Source organism: Bos mutus, chromosome 15, assembly GCF_027580195.1.
Source record: "Bos mutus isolate GX-2022 chromosome 15, NWIPB_WYAK_1.1, whole genome shotgun sequence".
NCBI classification, from domain to species: Eukaryota; Metazoa; Chordata; class Mammalia; order Artiodactyla; family Bovidae; genus Bos; species Bos mutus.
In genome coordinates this window covers 71,822,215-71,847,487 of record NC_091631.1, presented here as the reverse complement: position 1 = coordinate 71,847,487, position 25,273 = coordinate 71,822,215, and the positions used below count along the sequence as shown (strand labels likewise).

The 25,273-nt window shown below is 40.0% G+C and overlaps 1 protein-coding gene and 1 pseudogene across 1 annotated transcript in view; one reads left to right on the top strand and one right to left on the bottom strand.

The window, feature by feature from the left end:
* Window positions 1-25,273, bottom strand: part of ARHGAP42 (Rho GTPase activating protein 42) — a 348,862-nt gene that overhangs the window by 96,998 nt on the left and 226,591 nt on the right. Inside the window, exon 5 of the mRNA XM_005889073.3 lies at window positions 1,177-1,278. Within this exon, the coding sequence (XP_005889135.1) occupies window positions 1,177-1,278 (102 nt within the window). The remainder of the gene's footprint in view (window positions 1-1,176; window positions 1,279-25,273) is intronic.
* On the top strand, window positions 9,005-9,308 carry LOC102271106 (ubiquitin-related modifier 1-like; annotated as a pseudogene).

Here is a 25,273-nt window from a genome sequence, read left to right as displayed (position 1 = left end):
ATGCCTCATGGCTGAACAAGAAGGTCAGAGAAATAAGAATACGAATAAGTAGGGTGGAGGACCAAGCTGAACTTGAACAACAGTTCAGGAAGGAAGGTGACTTTGCTAGAGGATCAGAATGAGACATTTAAAAGAGTTCAACGATGCAATCCCTAGAAATACAGAGAAGAGATGAAGAAGAGACTGCAGGAGGCTCAGCGCCACGCAAGATTCCCTGGGGCGGGCTGGGGGCAGTGATAGCTGCTGGTGCTCAACAAGTCCCGGTTCAGCTCTGAGACACACTGCTGTATGCTAGGGAAAGTGTGCATGGTGAAAGACAACAGAGCCATTTAGAAAAACAAACAAAACATATACTATCACTAGAGCTGAAACTGCATCACTCCTCAGTAAGAGTTTTCTATCTGGCTAACTATAGTTAAAACACTACCAATGAGAAGAGCAAATTTTCAGGAAAAAAGGAAGAAATATTCCTTGTATGAGAATACTGTCCACATTAGTAAAATATTTCTGTTGACTTGTTTAAATTGACAAAAAATAATGAAGATTTCAAAACATGTAACTGTATATCTTTTTTCCCTTAATGCTGATGTAACAATTGAAGAACAGATATTTTTAACTTGATATAAATGTTACACCATGAATTTGGTAGGTCTTGCTATTTAGAATGGCTTTCTAGGTGGCTCAGTGATAAAGGATCACCCTGCAAAATAGGAGACTCAGGTTCAATCCCTGGGTTGGGAAGATCTCCCAGAGAAGGAAATGACAACCCACAGCAAGATTCTTGCCTGGGAGATCCCGTGGACAGAGGAGCCTGGTGCGCTTCAGTCCATAGGGTCATGTAGGAGTAGGGCATGACTTAGTGACCAAACAGCAGCAGCAGTTATTTAAAATATGCCCAACAAGAAGAAAAAGAAATAGCCTTGTTTCACTCTTTTTCATTATTGAAGGAAATACTAACCTTTCTCTTGGAACTGTTAATTTTAAATGTCACAAAGCACGTAAAATGCTCAGCACCACGCCTGTCTATCTATACCAAATGCTCAATTAGCTTAAATATTCTTATTATCATTGTTTTATTAAACAGGAGCAGATTCTGAGATAATGTCTACTTCTGGAAATCTGGGCTTCACATGACAATGCTAATGCTCTTTTCACACTTCAACTGGAAAAACTTACCTCTTGCAAATGAGATTCCTTTTTCTTTGCAGACAAATTTAAATGTTTGTCAAGAATAGAATAGTATTTTTCACTCTCTTTGTCGAATTTCTTCTTTCCGTCCTAGGAGATCACAAAAACAACAAAACATTCAAATCAGAGAATCAAGATAACCTTGATTTCCATCATTCCCATCAAGCGTCCAATAAAATTATTTGATAAAGATTCAGTGAGCTTCAACTATGTGGAAAACTTGATGAAGTAGGAAGAAGGGTATGAAACAAAATCATCTGAGTATGTATTCTGCTCTCAAAGAAGTTCATAGAACTATAGTATGGAGGGGGCAGGCTGCCTACAGTAGAATCCCTTTGAGCACTCTATAACTGATTCTCAAGAAATTTTGACTTAGAAGTCTGGGACATAGCCAAGAGAAAAATGTCTCTTTTAGGCTTTTTTGGTGATTCAGATAAGTTAATATACAAACAGTTTAGAGACCACTCACAAACTCTTTGCAAGGAATCATAATATTTCCCAAGTCAAAAAAAAGATGCTTGATATTTCAAACAAGTCATTCTCATTTTTTTAAGTAGAATAAATTTTTATGGGCTTTCCAGGTGGCTCACTGGTGAAGACTCCACCTGCCAATGCAGGAGACACAGGTTCGATAATTCCTGAGTTGGGAAGATCCCCTGGAGAAGGAAATGGCAGCCCGCTCTAGTATTCTTGTCTGGGGAATCCCATGGACAGAGGAGCCTGGTGGGCTGTAGTCCATGCGGTGGCAAAAGAGGTGGACATGACTCAGTGACTAAACAACAACAATTCTTTTATAGAGAAGGGGGGATGGGGAGGGGCTATTATAAACAAAAAGTCCACTGGAGGAAATTGGGAGTTTGAAGCATAGTGGCTTTTCAAGGGTTTAATTTGACAGTTTCACATTGGCTGAGCTGTTCAAACAGCACATTCGTGATAAAAAGGAAAATAAATCTTCACAAACTGGTGGTGTGAAATCATTAGACCAGTTCAAAGTCAAATCAAAAGGATTAGAATCACCTGTATCATGCACTCAACATAACTTAATCACTGACCTTTGCAATGCCTAAAATGACATTGTCTTATGGGTTCAGCTGTAACCAGGCTAGCCCTTTGTTGGAAGAGAATACCTTTCCCCTAAGGCATACTTCTATAGAAATGCAAACAGAATACAGTTCTAAAGAGAACAAGGCATGCCTAGACATATGATCTTCTCCAACTATAATTATGTTATCCACCAGGTATGTTTTTTCCATTTATGAGTCCATATGAAATAAATACTACATGACCACAGTCATAAATTTCACTGGCCAAAGAAGAACTACTCCTTCCTTTTATCTCAGTGTTTCTTGATGTGCAATGTCTGGACCACATTAATCAAAGTTAAGTATTTTAAAGGTTACTCAAAATGTAGATTCCTATTTCCTTCATGTAGAGATTCAGACAGGTCTCTTTAACAAGCTCTGTGATTATTATGGATAATGGTTTTCATTTATTTGAATCAGCAAATATTTGGAAGAGATTAATTAAAAATAACGGGTGAATGGATGGATGAGGAGAGGAGGAGAGACTCTGGGAGGAAGCGGGGAAAAGAGAAGACAAGCAGGCCTCTGGTTTGTCTGTCTCACAATTCAGGTTGTCAGATCCAGACTAACACATGAAGGTATTCTATTCTGATCCAGTAAAACAAACTTTTAAGGTTATTTTCTCATTCTGATCCAACTGTAAAAAAGAACAAGAAGGGTTCTGCTAAACTTTTATCCACTCAATTATATTTCAATTAATTATATATTAAACAAAATGTGAGAGAGTGCCAAATAAATATTTAATGAACAGATGGAAAATTATTGTCCTCTTCTGGCATTTTAACAGCTGGGCAATTTTCCAAAAGCCTCTCTCATTAGCCATTCTGAGCACCTGTTCTTTTTTCTCTACAGACTATAAATATAAATGCTTATTTCTTCTAAGAGCAAACATTCCATTTGGTTAAACAGACTTCAAAAACCCGACCAGTTTCCTCTGCTTTGTAACCATTCATCTAATTTTATAAATGGATACAGGCAGGGGAAATGCATATCCTAAATTTACATCATTCATATATATATATATATATATATATATATATCCTATGCGAGAGTGCTCAATAAATATTTAATGAACATGTAACAAATGTCCTCACAAACATTCCATTTGATCAAAAAACCGATATCCATGATACAGGGGGCGATTCTGTACAAATGGCCTCAATTCAATCCCTGTGATACAAGAGCACTGTAGGGGGCGGGGGGCCACCAGCTGCCTTAGAGATGAGTACGGGAAACTGACTCACTTTCATCTTACAATAGGGGGCTTAAAATTTCTCACTGTGCGCAGAAGAAACGAGGTGGGGGAGAAGGGAGCACAGCTGTGGCAACTACACTTGCATCTTTGTTTTTCAGTGTTTGCTGGCATTTTTGGAAACGTTAACTCAGTGCCAACATACCAGCATTCCTGGCAATACAAAAATCATTCCCAGAAGAACTTCCTGGACTCCTAATCAAACCCTGGCCCTTCACACCACCAGGCCAACAAAAGAGATCTACTCAAAGGTTCCAATGATGCAGATAACACAAACACATTCAGTTCTAGTATAAAATTAAAGCACTGAACTGAAAGAGGAGGGCACATGAAGGACAACTTTAGTCTAGGGAACCATATTCTTGAAAACAAAGAGCACTTTTTGTGACTCACATCTACCCCCAAAAGCCATGATTTACTCTCACGTAAGTCAGGTCCTATTTGGTTTTAGTAACTTAATACCACACAGCTATCGATTGTCTACTATGTACTTGTGGATATCAAGCTAAGAATTTTCTCCAAAACCAGTGCTGCAGAAAGAAGGGAAAATAATGCATGAATCTTTACGCTAAACACTATATGTGATTACTGACTGAAATAGATGGGGAAACAGTGGAAACAGTGTCAGACTTTATTTTTCTGGGCTCCAAAATCACTGCAGATGGTGACTGCAGCCATGAAATTAAAAGACACTTACTCCTTGGAAGGAAAGTTATGACCAACCTAGATAGTATGTTCAAAAGCAGAGACATTACTTTGCCAACAAAGGTCCATCTAGTCAAGGCTATGGTTTTTCCTGTGGTCATGTACGGATATGAGAGTTGGACTGTGAAGAAGGCTGAGCGCTGAAGCATTGATGCTTTTGAACTGTGGTGTTGGAGAAGACTCTTGAGAGTCCCTTGGACTGCAAGGAGATCCAACCAGTTCATTCTGAAGGAGATCAGCCCTGGGATTTCTTTGGAAGGAATGATGCTGAAGCTGAAACTCCAGTACTTTGGCCACCTCATGCGAAGAGTTGACTCATTGGAAAAGACTCTGATGCTGGGAGGGATTGGGGGCAGGAGGAGAAGGGGACGACAGAGGATGAGATGGCTGGATGGCATCACTGACTTGATGGATGTGAGTCTGAGTGAACTCTGGGAGTTGGTGATGGACAGGGAGGCCTGGCGTGCTGCAATTCATGGGGTCGCAAAGAGTCGGACACAACTGAGCGACTGATCTGATCTGATCTGATGTTATAATGGTATGGTATAATGGTTTTCTGTAGATCCACAATAAGTGCATCTGAACCAGGTAGTCATGTACAATGAGGTCATATATATGTGTGATATGTTTATATGTGCATATTTTTAAATCTTTAAAAAATGCTATCAAAAATGGCAAGTTAATCCCCAAACCCAATTATAGTGGCAAATGTGTAAGATAAGTTCAAGGTCTGTAATCAACTTGTGTTCCAAGCTACACTGTATTTACTCTGATCACATGATCACATTATTATTTAGCATATAAGATTAGTAACTGAGGTTATGTTGCACTTTCATCATATCCCCTGAGCTAAGGAATGGGAAAAAAACTCCAAGTGTCAGTCTTAAAGTTGTGATATATAACAAACAAATAGGCAAAAAATAAGTCAAAATACTCATATAAACAATATGTCTATCACAAATTATACACAAATGTTAAATATAAGGCCAAATCAACACCTTCTATTGACCACAAGAGGGTACCAAAGGAAATAGACTCTACCACAATATCTAAAAAGTCAGATATATTTCAAGCTTTATCCAATTGTTTTTTCTCTATAAAACACAACTGCAAAACTTTGTTTAAACAACTATTTTAGCAACCTTTATCTTAACATTATCATGATCAATTTTTTAAAGTAGAGGCAATGAAAAAATATTTTCTATATTTCTTTTAATGAAGCACACATTTAGGATTTATGCATCCAATTTTTAAGACAATTTCAAGGTTATAAATGAAACACAGGATATTGCAAAATTTCCCATGCAACTATTTATGCTACCATGTTAGTATAACCATTAGCTAAATAAGCACTAAGCATATATTTTTAAAATCCTTTTAAGTGAGTGCACAGTAGCAGAAATAGTAATAATAAATACCGATAAATTTCTATTTCACAAATGCATAATTCTTATAAACTGGCACTGTGCTAGGCATTGAGAGGACAAGATACAGCCCTAACTACCAGTCTTGGCTAGACTTCCTCCTTCTCTGATAGTGGGATTTCCTCACCACTTGGAAGAGTGACCTAGGGTGACATCATAATTTTTAAGTCTCAGAAAGAACAGCTGCTTAGATATTTCTTAGATCCAAGAGATTCCTGGTGTCCAAAAACTCAGGTTGTTGAGACCCTTAATACAGCTTTCACAGCAACATCCCAACTGCAGGTGACTGCACCAAACCATTCCCCACCATGTCTGTCCTCCTCAATCTGCTGAAATATAGACATTTCAAAAAGGCTTCCTTCTTCAGAGTTATGCCAATATAATTCACCACATCTTCCCTATTCCAATTATCTTGCACTACCACCACCAGGTGATCAGATTCCTAAGAGCCAAAGGTTTCATATTTGCCTATATGAGGAACTCCTACAAAATGGGGCTTCCCTGGTGGCTCAGCTGGTAAAGAACCCACCTGCAATGCGGGAGACCTGGGTTCCATCCCTGGGTTGAGAAGATCCCTTGGAGAAGGGAAAGGCTACCCACTCCAGTATTCTGGCCTGGAGAATTCCATGGACTCTATAGTCCATGGGATCGCAAAGAGTCAGACACGATTGAGTGTCCTTCACTTTCACTTTTAAAAAATGTAAAGATAGAAAAACAAACAGATAAAAATATAGATGAAGGATATGAAGGGATAACCAACAGAAGAGGGAAGTCAAAAGGTTAACAAGCATATAAGGAGTTTTTCGAACTCATTAATAATTAAGAGGAAAGCAAATTAAAATATTGAGATATCACATTATATGTATCAGCTATTGGTTGGCAAGAGTTATAAAGGTGAATAACAGGTTGAATGCGTGTGGAAACATAGGAACTCACATATGGTGGAAACACAAGAACTCATAAAGGGGTACAGGTACAGCCTTTCTAAAGAGAAATGTTGCATTCAACATTTCTAAGTGGTATATATGCATGACTTAAAAACAAGCTTCTGGGTGCACATCCCAAAAATATCCTCACAGAAAAGTCCATAAGCAAACTTGAAAGAGGATCCATTTGAAGCAGGAAGATAGCCAGGCTATTTACTGGTGAATAAAAATGCATTAGAAGCATACCACAAAGTGGCAGGCATGAAGTGAATACTACAAATAGATGGATCTTAAAACATAGTTCTGAATGAAAACCACAAAACACAAAATAGGTAAGTAACATTTATGTTTATGAAATTGAAGTCATGAATAGAAAAATAATATCAATTTTGTAAGACAAATATATACACATTAAACTTATGAGAATGGTTGCTGTATAAGAAAGAAAATATGAATGAGGTATGAGTGAAAGAATAAAACAAGAGTTGTGAACTAAAAAAGAAAAGAGATGAGAAAAGATAGGAGAATTAGGAGATTAATCAGGAAATCCAACCTCTGACTAACAGAAGTACTGAAAGAAAAATGAAGGGAGGAATTACCAAAAAAAAAAAAATCACAAAAATTTCCAGAGTAAAAAAAAGTATCCATATTAAAATGACACAATATATACAAAGCACAATAAATGAGAAAATATATGCAAGATATATCATACACTATTACAAAACCATGATTAAAAACAAAAATCTAAAAACAGAGGTCAAATAAATATCATCAGAAACCAATGAGTTCACAATAACATCACAGGAAGTTATAAAACAAAGGTGCAGTGCCTTTAAAATTCTGAGAAATAATGAATTCCAACTCTGATTTCTATATCCAAATTGTCAATCTAGATTCATGGTAGTATAAAAATATTTACAAACATACAGGGTCTCAAAATTATTAGTATCTAAAAATTTGAACCATTTTTTAGAAAGATACTAAGGTATGTGCTCAACTAAAATGATGGAATCAACCAAAAAAATCAAGACATGAGATCTAGTTCAAAGAGGCAATGAAAATTTTCAAGAAAAATGGTAATACGACCTTCTGTGAAAACAGACAGACAAATAAGCCTATGAACTTTAAAGTAGCAGTTAAGATTAGAGTCCCAGAAGGGATGTGTCTTTAAAAAAACTGGAGAAGATATTCAATGTATACAAATGTATCAAGATGCATTTTGTAATTACACTAATGCATTTGGGAACAGAGACTTTTATGCAAAATTTAAAGGTAACTATTCACTCTAAAAAAGAAGTCTCCCCTTCCTTTATGTATATATGTGTTTTTATGTATAAGTGAAATAAATGACAGCAATGGTACAAGGACAGGAGGAATTTTGTTACTCTAAAGTATTTACACTGCCTGTGAAACAGTGCAACATTATATCTAAAGTGGATTTGGATTAGTTTTAAATGTACATTTCAAATGTACAAATTTGTAAATGTACAAATGGATGAAATAGGGAAAAAGAGAAAAAAAAGATGAGAAATGGAAAAGAGTGGGAAGCAGAGGAGGAATTTATAATGCCACTTTAGGGCAATCATTAAAAAATGTTTTTAAAAAGTATAATTGATACAGTAAGAAAGCAGAGAAAATGAAATCATATAAAGTACCCAATTAAAATCACAAAAGGCAGAAAAATAGTGGAAGAAAAAAATAGGAACAAAGAACAAGGGGAAAAAGTAGAAAACAACAGTAAATATGGTAGATATTAATCCAACTATATCAATCATCTCTTTGAAAGTGAATGGTCAACATCCACCGATTAAAACACAGACATGGTCATAGTGAATCCAAAAAACAAGACTCAACTACATGTTTTCTATAAGAAACCAACTTGAAATGTAAAGACATATGCATTTAGAGCAAAGAGAGAAAGATAAACTTTGCTAACACTAAAAAAGAGAAAGCAGGAGTAGCTATATTAATGTCAGATAGATCAGATTTCAAAACAATGAAAGTTATTCGAGATAAAGAAAGAGGATTACATAATGCTTAAAAGGTCAGTTCTTCAAAGACAATAATAATTCTTAATATGCATACATCAATGTGTAAGCAGAGCATAAGAGCAGAGCATCAAATATGTGAGGGAAAGACTGACAGAACTTCAAGGAGAAATAGGTAAATCCACTGTCATAGACGAAGACTGTAACATCCATCTACTAGAAATGAACAGATCCAACAGGTAGAACCTCAGTGAGACCACAGCTGAACTCAACAGCACCATCAACCAACTGGATATAATGCTGTTCATTTAAGAACAGCAGATTATACATTCTTCTCAAGCTCACATGGAACATTTACCAACACAAACTACACTGTGGGCCATATCTTAGCAAATTTAAAATAATAAAAATTATTCTCGGTGAGCTCGGCTTCCTCAACATGGCAGCGCCCTTGTCAGTGGAGGTGGAGTTCGGAGGTGGTGTGGAGCTCCTGTTTGGCGGTGTGAAGGAAGCATCAGGTCACCTTGCCTGAACAGGAGGAACCCTGGGACATCCGCAGCCTCCTTGTGTGGATCAAGAATTTGCTAAAACAGCGGCCAGAGATGTTCATCCAAGGAGACAGCATGAGGCCAGGGATTCTGGTGCTGGTTAAAGATGCCGACTGGGAACTGCTGGGTGAGCTGGACTACCAGCTTCAGGACTAAGATAGCGTCCTCTTCATCTCCACGCTGCATGACGGCTAAGGGCCCCTCTCTGTGCCTGGGCCCCCTTGGGGTCGGGAGAACAGAAGAATCAGACAATCCCCTGGGGCCCTACTTCCAGATCTTCCTGTCCCCCTTGGCTGCTTTCTTCACTACTCTGTCCCTTGAGCTCCCTCCAGGCAGGGAAAAGAGGCCAGGTGCTAAAAATGAGCCTTTCTCGGGCACGTGAGCAGGGGAAGGCAGGCGCCCGAGCCGGGCACTCCTCCTCCCAGCAGCTGAGGTGGGGGAGGGTACCCCTCCGCGTGGCCGGAGAGGAGGGGGTCTGTGCGGCCAGGTGACCCAGCTGCTGCCCCTCCTGTGTCTCCCTGAGTGACGGCTGACAAGGCACTGCCGCTCCTGGGCTGCGGTGCCTTCCTGGGCAAGAGGAATGAACCTCACTAGCTGATGGCAGGCCCCTCCCCTCTCAAAGACAGGAGGAACCTTTGCCTCAGTTTCCCCATCTGGACAGCAGAGGGCTCTGCCTGATCCCCATTGATATCACTAGGGAACCCCAGCTGGGGTCCCCTATTCAGCGTTGACCGCCGGCCCCACACACACACAGCAGCTGCTCCTCCAACCACACCCCTCCTCCTGCTCCCCCACCCACAGCCCTTGACCCTGGCCAGTCTCCCCCACACAGGCCACCAGATGGGCTCCTGAGACCCTCCCCCACACACACAGGGCAAAAGACTGCTTATGTGCAGCTCATTCCACTGGGGGTGGAGAGTGGGAGGGTGTACGCTAGACCTTGGACTGGCAAATAGAGGCCTGGGGTGGGGGGGTCAATGTGCCTCAGTTTCCTCTCTAATGACAATTGAATTTTTATAATATCTGAAAACTGAGGGGACTTCCCTGGTGGCTCAGACAGTAAAGAATCCACCTGCAATGCAGGAAATGTGGGTTCTATCCCTGGGTCGGGAAGATCCCCTGGAGAAGGAAATGGCAACCCTCTCCAGTACTCTTGCCTGGAGAATCGCTTGGACAGAGGAGCCTGGTGGGCTACAGCCCATGGGGTCTCAAGAGTCAGATACGACTGAGCGACTGACACACACACAAAATTGAGATACTTGATGGTGCAAGGGCACACTTTATCTACTCTCCCATCTCCTGCAGAAAGCAGGATGGGGCAGGCAGCACCTGGGAGGCAGGGTGACTCCCCCCACCCTCATCCCTTCTGGAAGTCTTGGGGCCTCAGTGCCTGCAACAGCTGGCCTTGGGCAAATAAAAAAGATTAAGTTGTTTACTGGAAAAACAAAAACTAAAACAAAAAAACCATTCTCAGAGTACAATGAAATAAGCTAGAAATCAATGACAGAAAGATAGCTGGAAAATCACAGAATACTTAGAGATTAAAGAAGCTTCTAAATGACACATGGGTTAAAGAAATCTGAAAAGAGATTTTAAAAAAGCATTTTGAACTGATTTAAAATTAAATGTTAAAATGTGTAGGACATAGCAAAGTCAGTGTTTATAGGGAAAATTACTGCACTGAAAAACATTAAAGAGAACAAATGGATGAAATAGGAAAAAAGAGGGAAAAAAAGAGAAACAGAAAGAGTGGGAAGTGGAGGAGGAACTTATAATGCCACTTTAGACCGTGGGAGAGACAGAGAATGCTGCTGACAGTTTCTGATGATGTTTGATTGTTAACTGTCTCTTGGGCTATGTGAAGACAGAGCGGACTGGGATTGGGTGGGTGGATAGTACTTGGAGTCGCTATAATCTTACGGGCTCTGGCATGACATCATGGATAAAACTAAGTTACACAACTGAGCAAACTCCAGGCAGGGTGTGTGGAACACACTCCAGACAGAAAGTTTGGAAAATTATCCTGAGTGAATATAGGGATTTCCTAATTAAAAGCAACACAAAGCTCTGCTTTACACCCACATTCAAATTTCTCTTCTTCTTGCTTGACAGAGACCTTGGAGAATGAAATTAAATATTCAGTTAAAAAAATAAAAAGCACTGATAACATGTAAGGAAGAACTAACCTGAGGACAAAAGGCTGACACTTATTAAAGAGCATGCTCATGAGAAGCCTGCATCTGACTGAAACAGAGAGAGGTGTCTTTCCTTAACTCCCAGGGTGAAAGTCATAGCAAGTAGAATTTAATTTCACATATTATGCTAATATTATACTTTTTTAGAGCAAAATTCCTAGAAAACAGAGCCAGAGGCAAAGCTTGCCTGCTACAGCTTGGATGCAATCCCTGGGGAGCAGGAGGGGGGAGAGAGAAAGAGAGAGAGAGAGAAAGGGAAGAGAGACAGGAAAGGAGGAAGGAAAATACAAGCATTTATTCCTGAACTAACTGCAGGAACAGGAGGAGAAACAGCCAGTTGCTCACGCAATAAGGCAGACCTCCATTCAGGTTTCACAAAACCAACACACCTCTGGACAATTCAGTTGGGTAAGCAAGGATTTACCTGCCACTTTCTAATTGGTCAACATCTGCCCCATGGATAAGAACTCTCCTGCGTCTTATTGGACTGTCATCTGCTTGCTCAACAGCTGTGTGAGGGGCCAGAACCCAGGGCCCCTCCGGCACTCCATAAAGGGTCCAGACACGATGAGGAAGAGCCAACGGGACCGCGAGGCTGTGCATCGCTTGTGAGGAATAAGAAGCGACAATCCTCGGCCAGAGTTCTCTTCTGAGCAAACCCCAAGGGTCTGGGAAGAGCATAAACTGTGCCCAACAACAACACACACATTCCTAAGATGCAGATATAAGATTTTATCTTTATTGAGGGTGCTATATTTGCAACTTTAGATAATAAAAGTATAACATTTTCAAGGGATTTGCAGACTCATTCACAACCTTGTTCTCTAGAGCCTGTTTTGTATATTTTGCTATCAGAGGGTTTTCAAGAAGATCATGTTTATAAATAGGAAAGAAAGAGTACGTTATCATGACTCCCATATTATACTGTGGAAAAAAGAGGTTCATGGAAATTAACTATAGGCACTCAAACAGCAGAAGGGTGGAGTTCAAACTAAACTGCAAGATCTTTCTTAACATGACCATAACTAACACAACTGCTCAATTTTAACATTTTATAAGAAAATGATCCCCATCCTCCATGGGATTGAAGTGCCTTGGTCAAGGTCAAAGAATTAGTCACATGAGTCCAAGCTTGGAACAGCCCTCTCCTGTGTGCAGAATTCATGGAATTCTAAATTTCTACTGCTTTTATCAAAAGCCCTTTTTGGCTGCGTGCCATCCTTTTTCACAGTAATAGAACCCCCCAGATTATAGCAGGGCAGACAGCTGCCACAAATACAGAATACATTGCCCAATCTCCTACCAAGGAGATGTGTCCATGTGAGTAAGTTTCGTTTGAAGAATAGGAGCAGAAGCATTGCAGTGGGGGTAGCTTCCAGAAGCCTCCCAGAAATGCCTGGTGCTCCTCCCTGAACCTTTGCTCCCACAAAGGAAGAAAAGGGTCTGATTGGGCACTGCAGAATATGTCCTTTCTGCTCATTTCCTCTGCTCTGCCTTCCCTGACTTCCAGCATTAGGTTCATCTCTTAAAAAGAGTTGTACTTTCATGAGAACAGTTCCACGAAAAAGTTATTATTGCAGATATTTCTGCCTAAAGGTCTAATTTCAACAGCCAGACTGAGGGACTTCCCTAGGATACAGATGAGTGGAAAGACAAGGAGATAGAATCCGAGAGAGAGAGAGATACTGATTGACTGATTCAGCCCAACATGTTAACAGTGTGGAGGCTGAGAAATCCTTTACTAGGCTATCAGCTAATGCGGTATTTCCCAGTAGAGAAGTCTCAATGTGTAACTGCCGAGTGAACGAATTATAACCAGCCCATTCTGTAACCGCTGTCACATAGTCATGGCCATCCTCTAGAAGTAATCACCAATCGTATTACCTGGAACACTGAATAACTCTGGGGCCTTGGTCATCTTATCTGTTACCTAACAGTTGGACTCAATGACTTCAGCTTAGACATTCTGGAGACAAGTAGCATATAAAGAAGTGCTCGATTACTGAAAACACGAACATGATTATTTCTCCTTCATTGCTCTACATAATGCTTTTCCTAGGTATACCCACCAAAAGAACCACTTCGGAGGGATGGCCATTGATGGTGTGGGCCTGCCAGCTGGCAAACAATCCCTGATATAAAAAGATCAATATCAGCAGTCGATAAGGTAGTGATTAGTGAGAAATAGCTACCCGTTCACTTTCAGCTACTATAATCTTAGTTGCTCCTCAGTCTTATTGAGCTTAGGGTTTTATACTCCAAAGACAAGAGCCAATCCTCAAAATGTCACGCTAATTGCCAAGAACATGAAGAGCTTAAAGGAAGGAGAGAAAGCACCGCAAGCTGCCAGCACTGGGAGCCATCCACTCGGCAGCTAAATGTGGAGGCCGGGGGCACTGCTACCACTTGGCTACTTTCAAGCCACGTGACTTAAGCCACAAACTTCAGAAGAAATTTCAGTTTTCATTCACAAAAATATACCCTTCACTGCGTGGGTTGAGCATGCAGTGCTGTTTGTGCCTGAAGTTTAAACAGCTACATATCACTTCTGCTTTATAAACAAGAAGTCTCTCTGTTTCATCCTATAAACACGATGAGCACACTTGTGAGATGTAGTCTGTGTAGTCTAGAGTCATCGTCGCCTCTTGCGACATTACCAAAGTTACCATTCCTACAGCTCCCTGAAGTTTAGACCGCATTTATAACGACGCCAACTAGGGGAGGGCTGGTCAAACCTGATGCTATTAAACTGAAATACCCTGAAGGACTATTTGGCAGAATACTTCAGATCATAGGAGTAGAAGAGTGGATAACTGAGAAATCTCCATTATTAGGGATCTCCAATCTCCACTATTTTTAATGGAATGCCAATTGCGCTAAAATGGAAAAACATCACTCACAAACAATGCTTAACTCTTCCTCATTTATCAAATAACATAGAAAAACTAAAAGACTTTGGTTAGTAAAATGTGAGCTTAATTCCCAGGCATGGAGTAATTCACTATTTCTCAAGAAATAATTAACAAATATTTTTAATGACAATCTTAGTTTAGTTTTGAGCCTTAAAACAACCAAGATGTTAAAGTGAACAATGAAGAAAGCTAAATTAAATTTTTCCACCAAGTGTACATAGAGCTTGATTTATGAAATAGAATTATTCTTTATCAGGGAGCTTACCAAATAGAATTAGCAAAAGTAGTTCCTAAAAGTTTAGTTTTGCAGCTGCAAAAACTCCAAAATTGATTAATATGAATTTATATTATTTCTTCCAACTATTGACATGCCAATCAACAGAAATATTTAGGTATTATAATTTTCATAGATTTAATATCCAAAAATACTTACTTCTCAAAGGAAGTTAAACTTTATACCAAAGGATATAATTTTCTTTCAGTGAGTTAAATGAAAAGAGTAGCCATCTGTGCTCTCTGTCAATTATTTTTGATTTCAAGTTTTCTCTCCCCTTAACTCTTATTTGATGGCCTTTGGGTCATTCACCGTGGTCATTCCAAATTAGTGAAAAGGAATGTTTTAGCCCAACCACATCTACTTTGTATATTATTCACAATACACTTAGAGTTTATTAAAAAGTTCATTTTAGTGCAAAGGCTAAGAATAGGAGTTATCCATTTGTTCTCTCTCAGAGTCCAAGGAGGACGAGGGGATGACAGAGAAAAAGATGGTTGGATGGCATCACCGACTCCAGGGATATAAGTTTGAGTAAACTCCGGGAGATGGTGATGGACAGGGAAGCCTGGCGTGCTGCAGTCCATGGGGTCACAAAGAGTCAGACACGACTAAGTGACTGAACAACAACAACAAGATTCCAAATATCCTCTCTCTTTACCATAAATCCAATCTTAAGTTCAATAAATTTAAGCTGGATAAAATAAATTTAGAACAGCCTAAAGGTACAATTTAAAACCCTAAGACTCAAAAAGCTCTAATTTAATCCCATAAAGAAACACATACACACACACACCCTGCTACCTGTTCTCTAAAGAGTGGCATTGGTTGAAAAGGGATTCTGTCATTTCTTCTAAAATGATCCCTCGACCTGAAACCACGTTATTCAAACGCTTCTGGCATCCTGGAGGGATGAGCACAGGAGGGAAATCCAAGGTGAAGGAAGTAATGTACAAGTTCTTTCAGCTGCTTGTAAAATCTGAGTATTTCACATGGTGGCCACCTGCTCTCCAACTCCAGTCGAGGAAACAGCAGAAGGAAATGGACTACACCTGAGTTATTTAGGTTAATCATAGGGAAGAATTTTTAAAGTACTTAGTATATCTGATGATGCTGGTAGACATGAGGTACTAACAACTAATAAATAGGACCGAGCGGGCTAGGAATCTTCTTTCTGAGAGCTCAGTCACGGGGTTTACATGGAAAGCCAGAGATTAAAAAGTGCTTCTGTTTTACGGGCAGAGAAAATCAATAGCTAACTTGACAGTACAAGGGAATTATGGTGACTGACTAGAACCCTGGTATTTTAAGACCTGTCTAGAAGCAACTACAAGTCCTTCTTTGAGAATATTATTTTCTTCTTCACTTGGTTCTGGACAGATGTCATACATAGTCAGTTCCATTTATAAATACAAAAATGACTTCTTTTTATCACACTTTCTAAACACAGGACTCAGACACCAGATTTGACAATGTGAATCAGGGATAAGCTTATAGGATCACTTTTACCAATTAGTAAGCAGACTATTCAAGAAACTGCTGTTGGTTATAATTTGATGCAGATCAGGAGCCACAAAGTATCTGTTTTCAGAGCAATAGATTACTCCGAGGACACAGCTAGCTTGCCCCACCATGCTAGTTCAAAAATACATGCAATGAAAAGCATATCTTTCAGGTACTTCCATTGCTGCAACTTGTTCAGCCTCTGCCCACATTACACAGGGGTTTTGGTTCAGGGCATTTTATTATATACATTTTTTTTCTTTAGTGCTTTTCTCTAGGAATGATCTAGGGAAGACTACCCTTCCCTTCTAAAAACTCGGATTTATTCATTCAATGAATACTGAGCAATCAGGTCTCTAGGGGACAAACATGAGCAGGACATACTGTGTATGTTTAAGGCCCGAATAGTTTAGGGGTAAAGGGACAAAGCAAAGCAAAAAATAAAATGCACTAGTCAGACAAAGGGGACCAGTGCACAGTCAATGTAAATCAAGACATGGGTCAGGACCAAAAATTATTTGACTACTTCAAAGTGCAAAGAGGCTATTTGGGAGTTAAATCATGGCTGCCAAAGAATAAGATTTTTGCACATGCTGAAAAGTTTTAGACCCTAAAAACTATGCTTTATATCATTTGTAGATTTTTATTTGGAGGGAGGTTTCTTGGGCTCCAAAATCACTGCTGATGGTGACTGCAGCTATGAAATTAAAAGATGCTTGTTCCTAGGAAGAAAAGCTATGACCAACCTAGACAGCATACAAAAGGCAGAGACATTACTTTGCCAACAAAGGTCCATCTAGTCAAAGCTATGGTTTTTCCAGTAGTCACATATGGATGTGAGAGTTGGACTATAAAGAAAGCTGAGTGCTGAAGAATTGATGTTTTTGAACTGCTGGTGCTGGAGAAAACGCTTGAGAGTCCCTTGGACTGCAAGGAGATCCAACCAGTTCATCCTAAAGGCCATCAGCCCTGAATGTTCATTGGAAGAACTGATGCTGAAGCTGAAACTCCAATACTTTGGCCATCTGATACAAAGAACTGACTATTTAGAAAAGACCCTGATGCTGGGAAAGATTGAAGGCAGGAAAAGGGGACAACAGAAGATGAGATGGCATCACCAACTCGATGGGCATGAGTTTGAGCAAGCTCCAGGAGGTGGTGATGGACAGGGAGGCCTGGTGTGCTGCAGTCCATGGGGTAGCAAAGAGTTGGACATGACTGAGCAGCTGAACTGAACTTAGGGAGAGAGAAAGATCAGATTTATTTTAAGTGATATTTCTCTAGCAGCAAAACAAAAGAAGCATTTGAGAGTGGAAGTAGAGCCAAGAGATAACTGGGGCCTGAATTAAAAAAAAAAAAAAAATACAGGAGTAAGCACCAAGGTACCAATTCAGGAAATCACTCATGACTTGATGACTATATGGACATGAGGGGTGTCAGCATGTGTGAACGAACACAAAGCTGGGGAAAAACACAGCTTTGTCTAAAAACTAAGACAGGAAACCTCTTCAGATTGCTCCCTTTCCCTAAACACCCACATCCATGTGTCCTACCTATGATTTTTGCCTTCAAAGTATATTTCAAAATTCCCCTTCTAGATTTCAAATTCACTGTAATAATTTAGGGCCTTCAGGTCTCCCAGCTAAACTTCCAACTAATTAGCACTGACCTGGTCTTCCTGCAGATAGTATTCTTGTCCCTACCGGTTATCCATATTTCAGTTAGAATAATTAATGTAAAACACATTTTTTACTATCACATTTCCCTAGGGAAATTTTCCCAAAAGTACAGAAAAAAAGTCCACTCTTGGCAAAGCAAATAAGACCTTTGGTAATGCAACACCGACATAGCTCTCTGATTTCATCTCCAACGCTTCCAACTTCATATTTTATGTTCTGGTAACACCAGCAGACCTCACGTTCTGCCCACAAACCATCATCACCTCTTGCTTGCTTTGCTATGCTCTGTTCTGCCCAAAAGGCCCTTCTTCCCTGGCAAACTCTCACTTTCGATTCAACTCAGGCATTACCTTTCCAGAGACTAGACTTCCACATTAGATCAAGTGCCTTTTGTGTCCACAAAGCATTATGTACCTACGTATACCTCTGTTGTTGTTCAGTCGCCCATCCACGTCCAACTTCTTGTGACCCCATGGACTGCAGCACACCAGGCCTCCCTGTCCCTCACCATCTCCTGGAGTTTGCCCAAGTTCATGCTCATTGAATCAGTGATGCCACCCAGCCATCTCATCCTCTGATGCCCTCTTCTCTTTCTGCCCTTGATCTTTCCCAGCATCAGGGACGTTTCCAATGAGTCATCTGTGTTCATCAGATGACCAAAATACTGGAGCTTCAGCTTCAGCATCAGTCCTTCCACATGCATATACCTTTAACCCAGCATTTATCATGACAAACACCAGTGTTCTTGCCTGGAGAATCCCAGGGATGGGGGAGCCTGGTGGGCTGCTGTCTATGGGATCACACAGAGTCAGACACGACTGAAGCGACTTAGCAGCAGCAGCAGCAGTGGATATAGAACCCACCTGGAATGCAGGAGAGGCAGATGATGCCGTTTCAGTCCCTGGGTCAGGAAGATCCCCTGGAGGAGGGAATGGCAACCTACTCTGGTATTCTGGCCTGGAGATTCCATAGACAGAGGAGCCTGGTGGGCTACAGTCCTTGGGGTCACAAAGAGTCGGACACGACTGAAGCGACTGGGCATGCACACATGTACACATATGTACACTGTCTCTATTTCACCCATCAGTAGTTACTCCTTTGAGTTATTTGCTACAACATACTCATCTTTGTACTTTCAAGCCTAAGAAAAATATCTACCTGCCATGTAGAAGGGAGAAGGCAATGGCACCCCACTCCAGTACTCTTGCCTGGAAAATCCCATGGATGGAGGAGCCTGGTAGGCTGCAGTCCATGGGGTCGCTAAGAGTCAGACACGACTGAGCGACTTCACTTTCACTTTCCACTTTCATGCATTGGAGAAGGAAATGGCAACCCACTCCAGTGTTCTTGCCTGGAGAATCCCATGGACGGAGAAGCCTGGTAGGCTGCAGTCCATGGGATCGCACAGAGTCGGACACGACTGAAGCGACTTAGCAGCAGCAGCCATGTAGAAGGTCAGTAAATGTTTTTAGACCAAAGTGTCTGAGAAATATATATGAATTGAGTGAATTGGGGGACTGGGTTTGGAAGAGACAAGGACAGGAAAAGAAAAGGGATTTGCTAAAGAGTATAATGATTTTTGGTCTTGATTCTTCTGAGGATAAAAGTCTTATGAAATATCTGCTTGGAACTAAAATAAAGTCATATTTTAGTAAATACTTTCCTTTTGGGGGGAGGGGCTGAGAGTTGAGATATTATGATTTATAATAAGAAATATATAGTCTTCATTCCCATTTCTGGCACAGGGCTTCCAAAAACCCTTGGCATTTCCCAAGTGATAAAAATGATAAATATATCTTGATATTCATAATACATCTCTTTCGTTAACACCTGAGTTTAAGTTAATAAGGTGACTTCTGAAAAGCCCCAAAAGATGGACGTTGGTTGTCAGTGGAACCAACTATGTGATTAGAGGGTTGGAACTTTCAATTCCACCATCTTTCCGCGACCTTGAACCTCCGGGAAAGGGAAAGGGCCTGGAGATTCAGTTCAATCATCAATAGCCAATGATGCAATCAATTATGCCTAAGTTATGAAGCCTCCATAAACCTCACAATGACAGGGTTTGGGGAGCTTCAGGGTTTGTGAACTTGTAGAGGTTCTAGGAGAGCTTGGAAGCTCTGCATCCATTCCCATGTGAATTATCCTACCCGTCTCTTTCATCTGGTTGTTCCTGAATTGTATTCTTTTATAATAAATGAGTCATATAGTAAGTACAATGCTTCTTTGAGTTCTGTAAACTGTTCTAGACAATTATTCAAATTCAAGGAGAGGACTGTGGGAACCTCCCACCTACAGTGAGTCAGTCAGAAGCAGAGGTGATAATTTGAACTTGCCATTGGTGTCTGGGGATTGGGGGGGTGGATGCTACAGATTTGTAGGACTGAACCCTTAACCTGTGGGATCTGACACTATTCCACAGGTAGTGTAAAAATGAGCTGCTTGGTGGTATAGGAAAACTACCTACATCAGAAGAGTACTATTCCTTCTCATCGGTTTCATATGCCTCAGAAAAATCAGATTTATCCAGAAAATAATCTCAAAGCCAGGAAGTAGTTGTGGATAAGGGAGAGATGCCACCATTCATTTACCTTGTCTGCCCTGAGATGCTAAGAGCCTTATCATTATCAACCACAACATCTCTCTTGCAGAGAACCATAGTGATGAGATGACACAGCTGCGAAGCAGGTGCAGCACTCAAAGACTTGGAGCTCTTTCTTGAAAAACACACTGCCATATACCCACCTCCCCAGAAGACTTCTAGATACTAGATTATTTTAATGAGTATCCTTGATAATAGGGTATCCCATTGCTTAGCAATGGAGTTTATAAAAGAGGAAAATTGATCTACACTTAATAAAATACTAGTTTTTGCCAGAGGCACAGAACACAAGGATAGCTCAGGTAGCATTTAAACAAAATTTTTACTTCAAAACCATTAAAATCTGTCTTATTGATTAAAAAATAATATTACATAAAAATAGTATATTATATCTATACCATATAATATGTTATGAGCACAGCCTTTAGTGATAAGTCATACAGTCTGCTTCCAAATCCTGATTCTACTACTTAATAGCTATGGAAGCCTTAACAGGTGATTTTACTCTCAATTTTCCTCATCTGTATAATAGAAATAAAAATAGTGCTAACTATGAAGTCCTTCAGCTTCCTGGTGGCTCAGATGGTAAAGAATCTGCTTGTAATGCAGGAGACCTGGGATAGATCCCTTGGTTGTAAATATTACCTGGAGATGGGAATTGCAACCTACTCCAGTTTTCTTGCCTGGAGAATTCCATGGACAGAGGAGCCTGGTGGGCTGGTTGCAAAGAGCTCGATGTGACTGAGAGACCAACAATTTCTCTTTTACTTTCAAGAAGTCCTTAAAAAAAGTAACTGAGGCAATCTCTTATAAATTATTTAGCATTAGTATTGGATTGGCCAAAAAGTTCTTTTGGGTGTGACATCCTAGGGAAAAACCAGAACAAACTTTTTGGACAAAGCAATATAGTTCACAGCACATAATGAATACTCGGTACTTATGGAACTTATAGGATAATATACAGAGTCATCAAAAACCAATTAGACCTTTAAACCATGAAAGGACATAAACATAAAAGAACTTTGGAAAGATCACGAGCCTGAAACTTGGGGGAAGTGAAACACCAAGGATCAGGTGTTGGCTGCAGAGCTGCTTTAGATCATGAGGGGCCATCAGTGGAGGCAAAAAAACAGACCTTCAGAAGAAACAGCGGCAAGTGGCGGGGTCAGAATGGCAGAGTGAGAGCAGCCCTGAGGTACCTTCCACCACTGTCTGTGAGAATGACCTGAAGACCAGCAGGAAGGTGCCTCCCAACCAAAGACACAGCAGACAAAGTCACAGTGAGATGGCAGAGTGAGAGCAGCCCTGACCTACCTTCCACCACTGTCTATGAGAATGACCTGAGACCAGCAGAAAAGGTGCTCCCCAACTAAAGATGCAACAGATAGAGTTACAGTGAGATAGGCAGGAGGGAGATAGATGTGGTCTAGTCAGGACACACATTCCTAGGTCAGTGACCCACAAATGGGTGAGACAGCACAACAGCAGAGATCCTACCCAATGGGCAAGGGACCTTAAATGACACATTAGACCAGATCAACTTAGTAGATATCTATAGAACATTCCATTCAATAATATTTCATCCAGAATGACATTCAAGTGCCCATGGGACATTCTCCATGATGAATCACATGCTAGGCCACAAAACAAGTCTAAGTAAATTTAAGACTGCACTCATAATAAGCATCCTTTTTTACCACAATGGTATGAGACAGGAAATCAACTACAGAGGAAAAAGCACAAACACCTGGAGTCTAAAGGATACGGTAATAAACAAGCATTGTGTCACTGAAGAAATCAAGAGAAAATTTTAAATTATCTTGAAAGGGAAAAAAAAAAAAAAACAAACCTTGAGATAAATGAAAATGAAACAGAAACACAATGTTCCAAAATCTATGGGATACAGAAAATGCAGTTCTAAGAAGGATATTTATAGTGACACAGGCCTAGCTCAGGAAACAAACAAAAAATTAAAATAAACTAACCTTACACCTAAAAGAACTAAGAAAAGAAGAACATGCAAGACCAAATATGACAAGCCCCCAATGAGCATCATACTTTACCACAAAAAGCTGAAAGCATTTCCTCTTAAGATCAAAAACAAGATAAGAGTGACCAGTCTCACCACTTTTATTCAGTATAGTATGCAATTCCTAACCATAGCAATCAGAGAACCCTGGGAAAGCTAGTCAGATACATATAAAAGAGTTACACATTATGAATGATTTTAAATAAATTCAAATGGATTAAAGACTTAAACTTAAGGCCTGAAATCATGAAACTTCTAGAAGAAAACAGGTAGTACACTCTTTGACATTGGTCGTAGCAATATATTTTTTAATCTGCCCCCAAATGGGACTAGATCAAAGTATTAAATAGCTTTTTCACAGAAAAGGAAACTATCAATAAAACAAAAAGGCAGCCAACTGAAAGGGAGAAGATATTTGCAAATAATATATATAATTAGGGGTCAATATCCAAAATATATAAAGAATTCATACAATTCAATATTAAAAAGAAATCTGACTTTAAAAAGGGCAGATCTAAATAGACATTTCCCCAAGGGAGACACAGAAATGGTCAACAGACACATAAAAAGATGCTCAACATCACTAATTATCAGATAAATGCATATCAAAGACTCAATGACATATTATCTTACACCTCTTAGGATGACTTATCATCAAAGAGACAACAAATAACAAGTGTTGGTGAGAATGTGGAGAAAAAGGAAATCCTAGGGCACTGTTGTTGGTAATAACAAATAGGTGCAGCCCCTGATAGAAAATAGTATCAGGTTTCCTCAAAAAATTCAAAATAGAACTACCATATGATCAAGCAGTTTCACATCTGGGTATTCACCTGAAGGAAACAAAAGTACTAATTAAAAAAGATATATGCACAATGTTTACTGCTGCATTACTTATAATAGCCAAGGTGTGGAAGAACTCTTGGTGTCCATTAATACACAAATAAAGAAGATTAGTGTGTGTGTACGTATGTATGTGTGTGTATGTGTGTGTGTGTGTGTGTGCGCGCATGTGTGCTCAGTTGTGTCTGGCTCTTTGCAACTCCATAGACTGTAGCCCACCAGACTCCTCTGTCCATGGAATTTTCCAGACAAGAATACTAGAGTGGGTTGCCATTTCCTACTCCAGGGGATCTTCCTGACCCAGGGATTCAAGCCACGTCTCCTGCATCTCCTGCACTGGCAGGTAGATTCTCTACCACTGCACCACCTGGGAAGCATATATATATGTGTCATATAAATATATAATAGAATATTGAAGTGAAGTGAAATTGCTCAATCAGGTCCGACTCTTTGCAACCCCATGGACTGTAGCCTACCAAGCTCCTCCGACCATGGGATTTTCCAGGCAAGAGTACTGGAGTGAGTTGCCATTGCCTTCTCTAGAGGATCTTCCTGCCCCAGGGATCAAACCTGGGTCTCACTTAGCCATAAAAAAAGAAATCTTGCCATTTGCAAGAACATGAGAAGATATTGAGGGTCCCACACTAAAATGTGAAATCTATAAAACAAAACAAACAAAATTTAAAAAGACTCACAGATACAAAGAACAAAGTGGGAGGTGCTGCAGGGAAGGTGGTAGGGGGCTGGGCAAGCAACTGAAGAGAACTAAGAGGTACAGACTTCCAGTCATGAAATAATTAAGCCACAGCAATATAACGTAACAGCGTAAGGAGTAAGGCCAATAACACTGTAGTAACCGTATACAGGAACAGATGGTTAGTAGACTTCTCTTGATCATTTCATAATGTGTTTAGATGTTGGAATCACTGTGTTATGCATCTAAAGCTAATATCATACAGTACATCAACTATATTTCAATTAAAAAATTAAAGATGTGAGCACATGAGAAAAATCTGTCTCTGGATTCTTCAGAACTGCCTTTATCAGAGTGCTGCCTTTATTGCTTAGTTGCCTAAGTCTGGGCCATCTCCCCATCCTTTGGATTTTGTGTCTTATTTCTTCAAATTTGTTTCTTACTATCCTATTCCTTTCCTGACTTAACTTCAGCCAGCAAACGCCAAGTTTTTAAGCCTTCTGAATACGGTTAAGTCCTAAAAGCTGGCCCTGACTATCTGTCACTAGACACAGATCTGAGAAATTGGACTCTGAAGAATGGCCAGAACATGGAATGATAGACAAGGAAGGATAACAATTAAGTTAAGGAAATGAGGAAAGTGTGTGCGTACATCAACTAACAAAATTTACTGCTAGAAGTGAGAAAAGACTGAAGAGAACATACAGACTTTGTCAGGACTAGTCTGATTTTCATCTTTCAGAATAAAAAAACAAACAAACAACTTTAAATATCTATAGGGTAATAATAAAAGAGAACTGGATTAAATCTGAAAACTAGAGTGTAGACCAGACCACTTATTAAATGTACTAACAAAAGGAAAGTTTCCTAACCTCTCTGACCTTCACTTTTCTCATACTGCCTAACACATTTATCCACCTCAGTGATTCATCAAACATTCACTAATCACTTACTATGGTCTCTAAGTATTTTATTTAAGACACAGCTTTATTTCAAAGATCTTATTTTCAAATAGAGGAGAGAATTCAGTATGTATATTTCCATAAAGCACAATAGAAATTCCTATAGCAAATACCATAACAGAAATTTTGATAAAGTGCCCTGGAACCGAGAGGATAAAAGACTGGCTTCTGAAGTGAAAATACCACACCCAATAGATTTTCACACATTATAAAAATATGATATTAGAACTATACCACCAACACCAGGGTGACCATCACCACTGAATATACCAGCTACTGCTGCTGCTGCTAAGTCACTTCAGTCGTGTCCGACTCTGTGCGACCCCATAAACGGCAGCCCACCAGGCTCCCCCGTCCCTGGGATTCTCTCGGCAAGAACACAGGAGTGGGTTGCCATTTCCTTCTCCAATGCATGAAAGTGAAAAGTGAAAGTGAAGTCGCTCAGTCACGTCCGACTCTTAGCCACC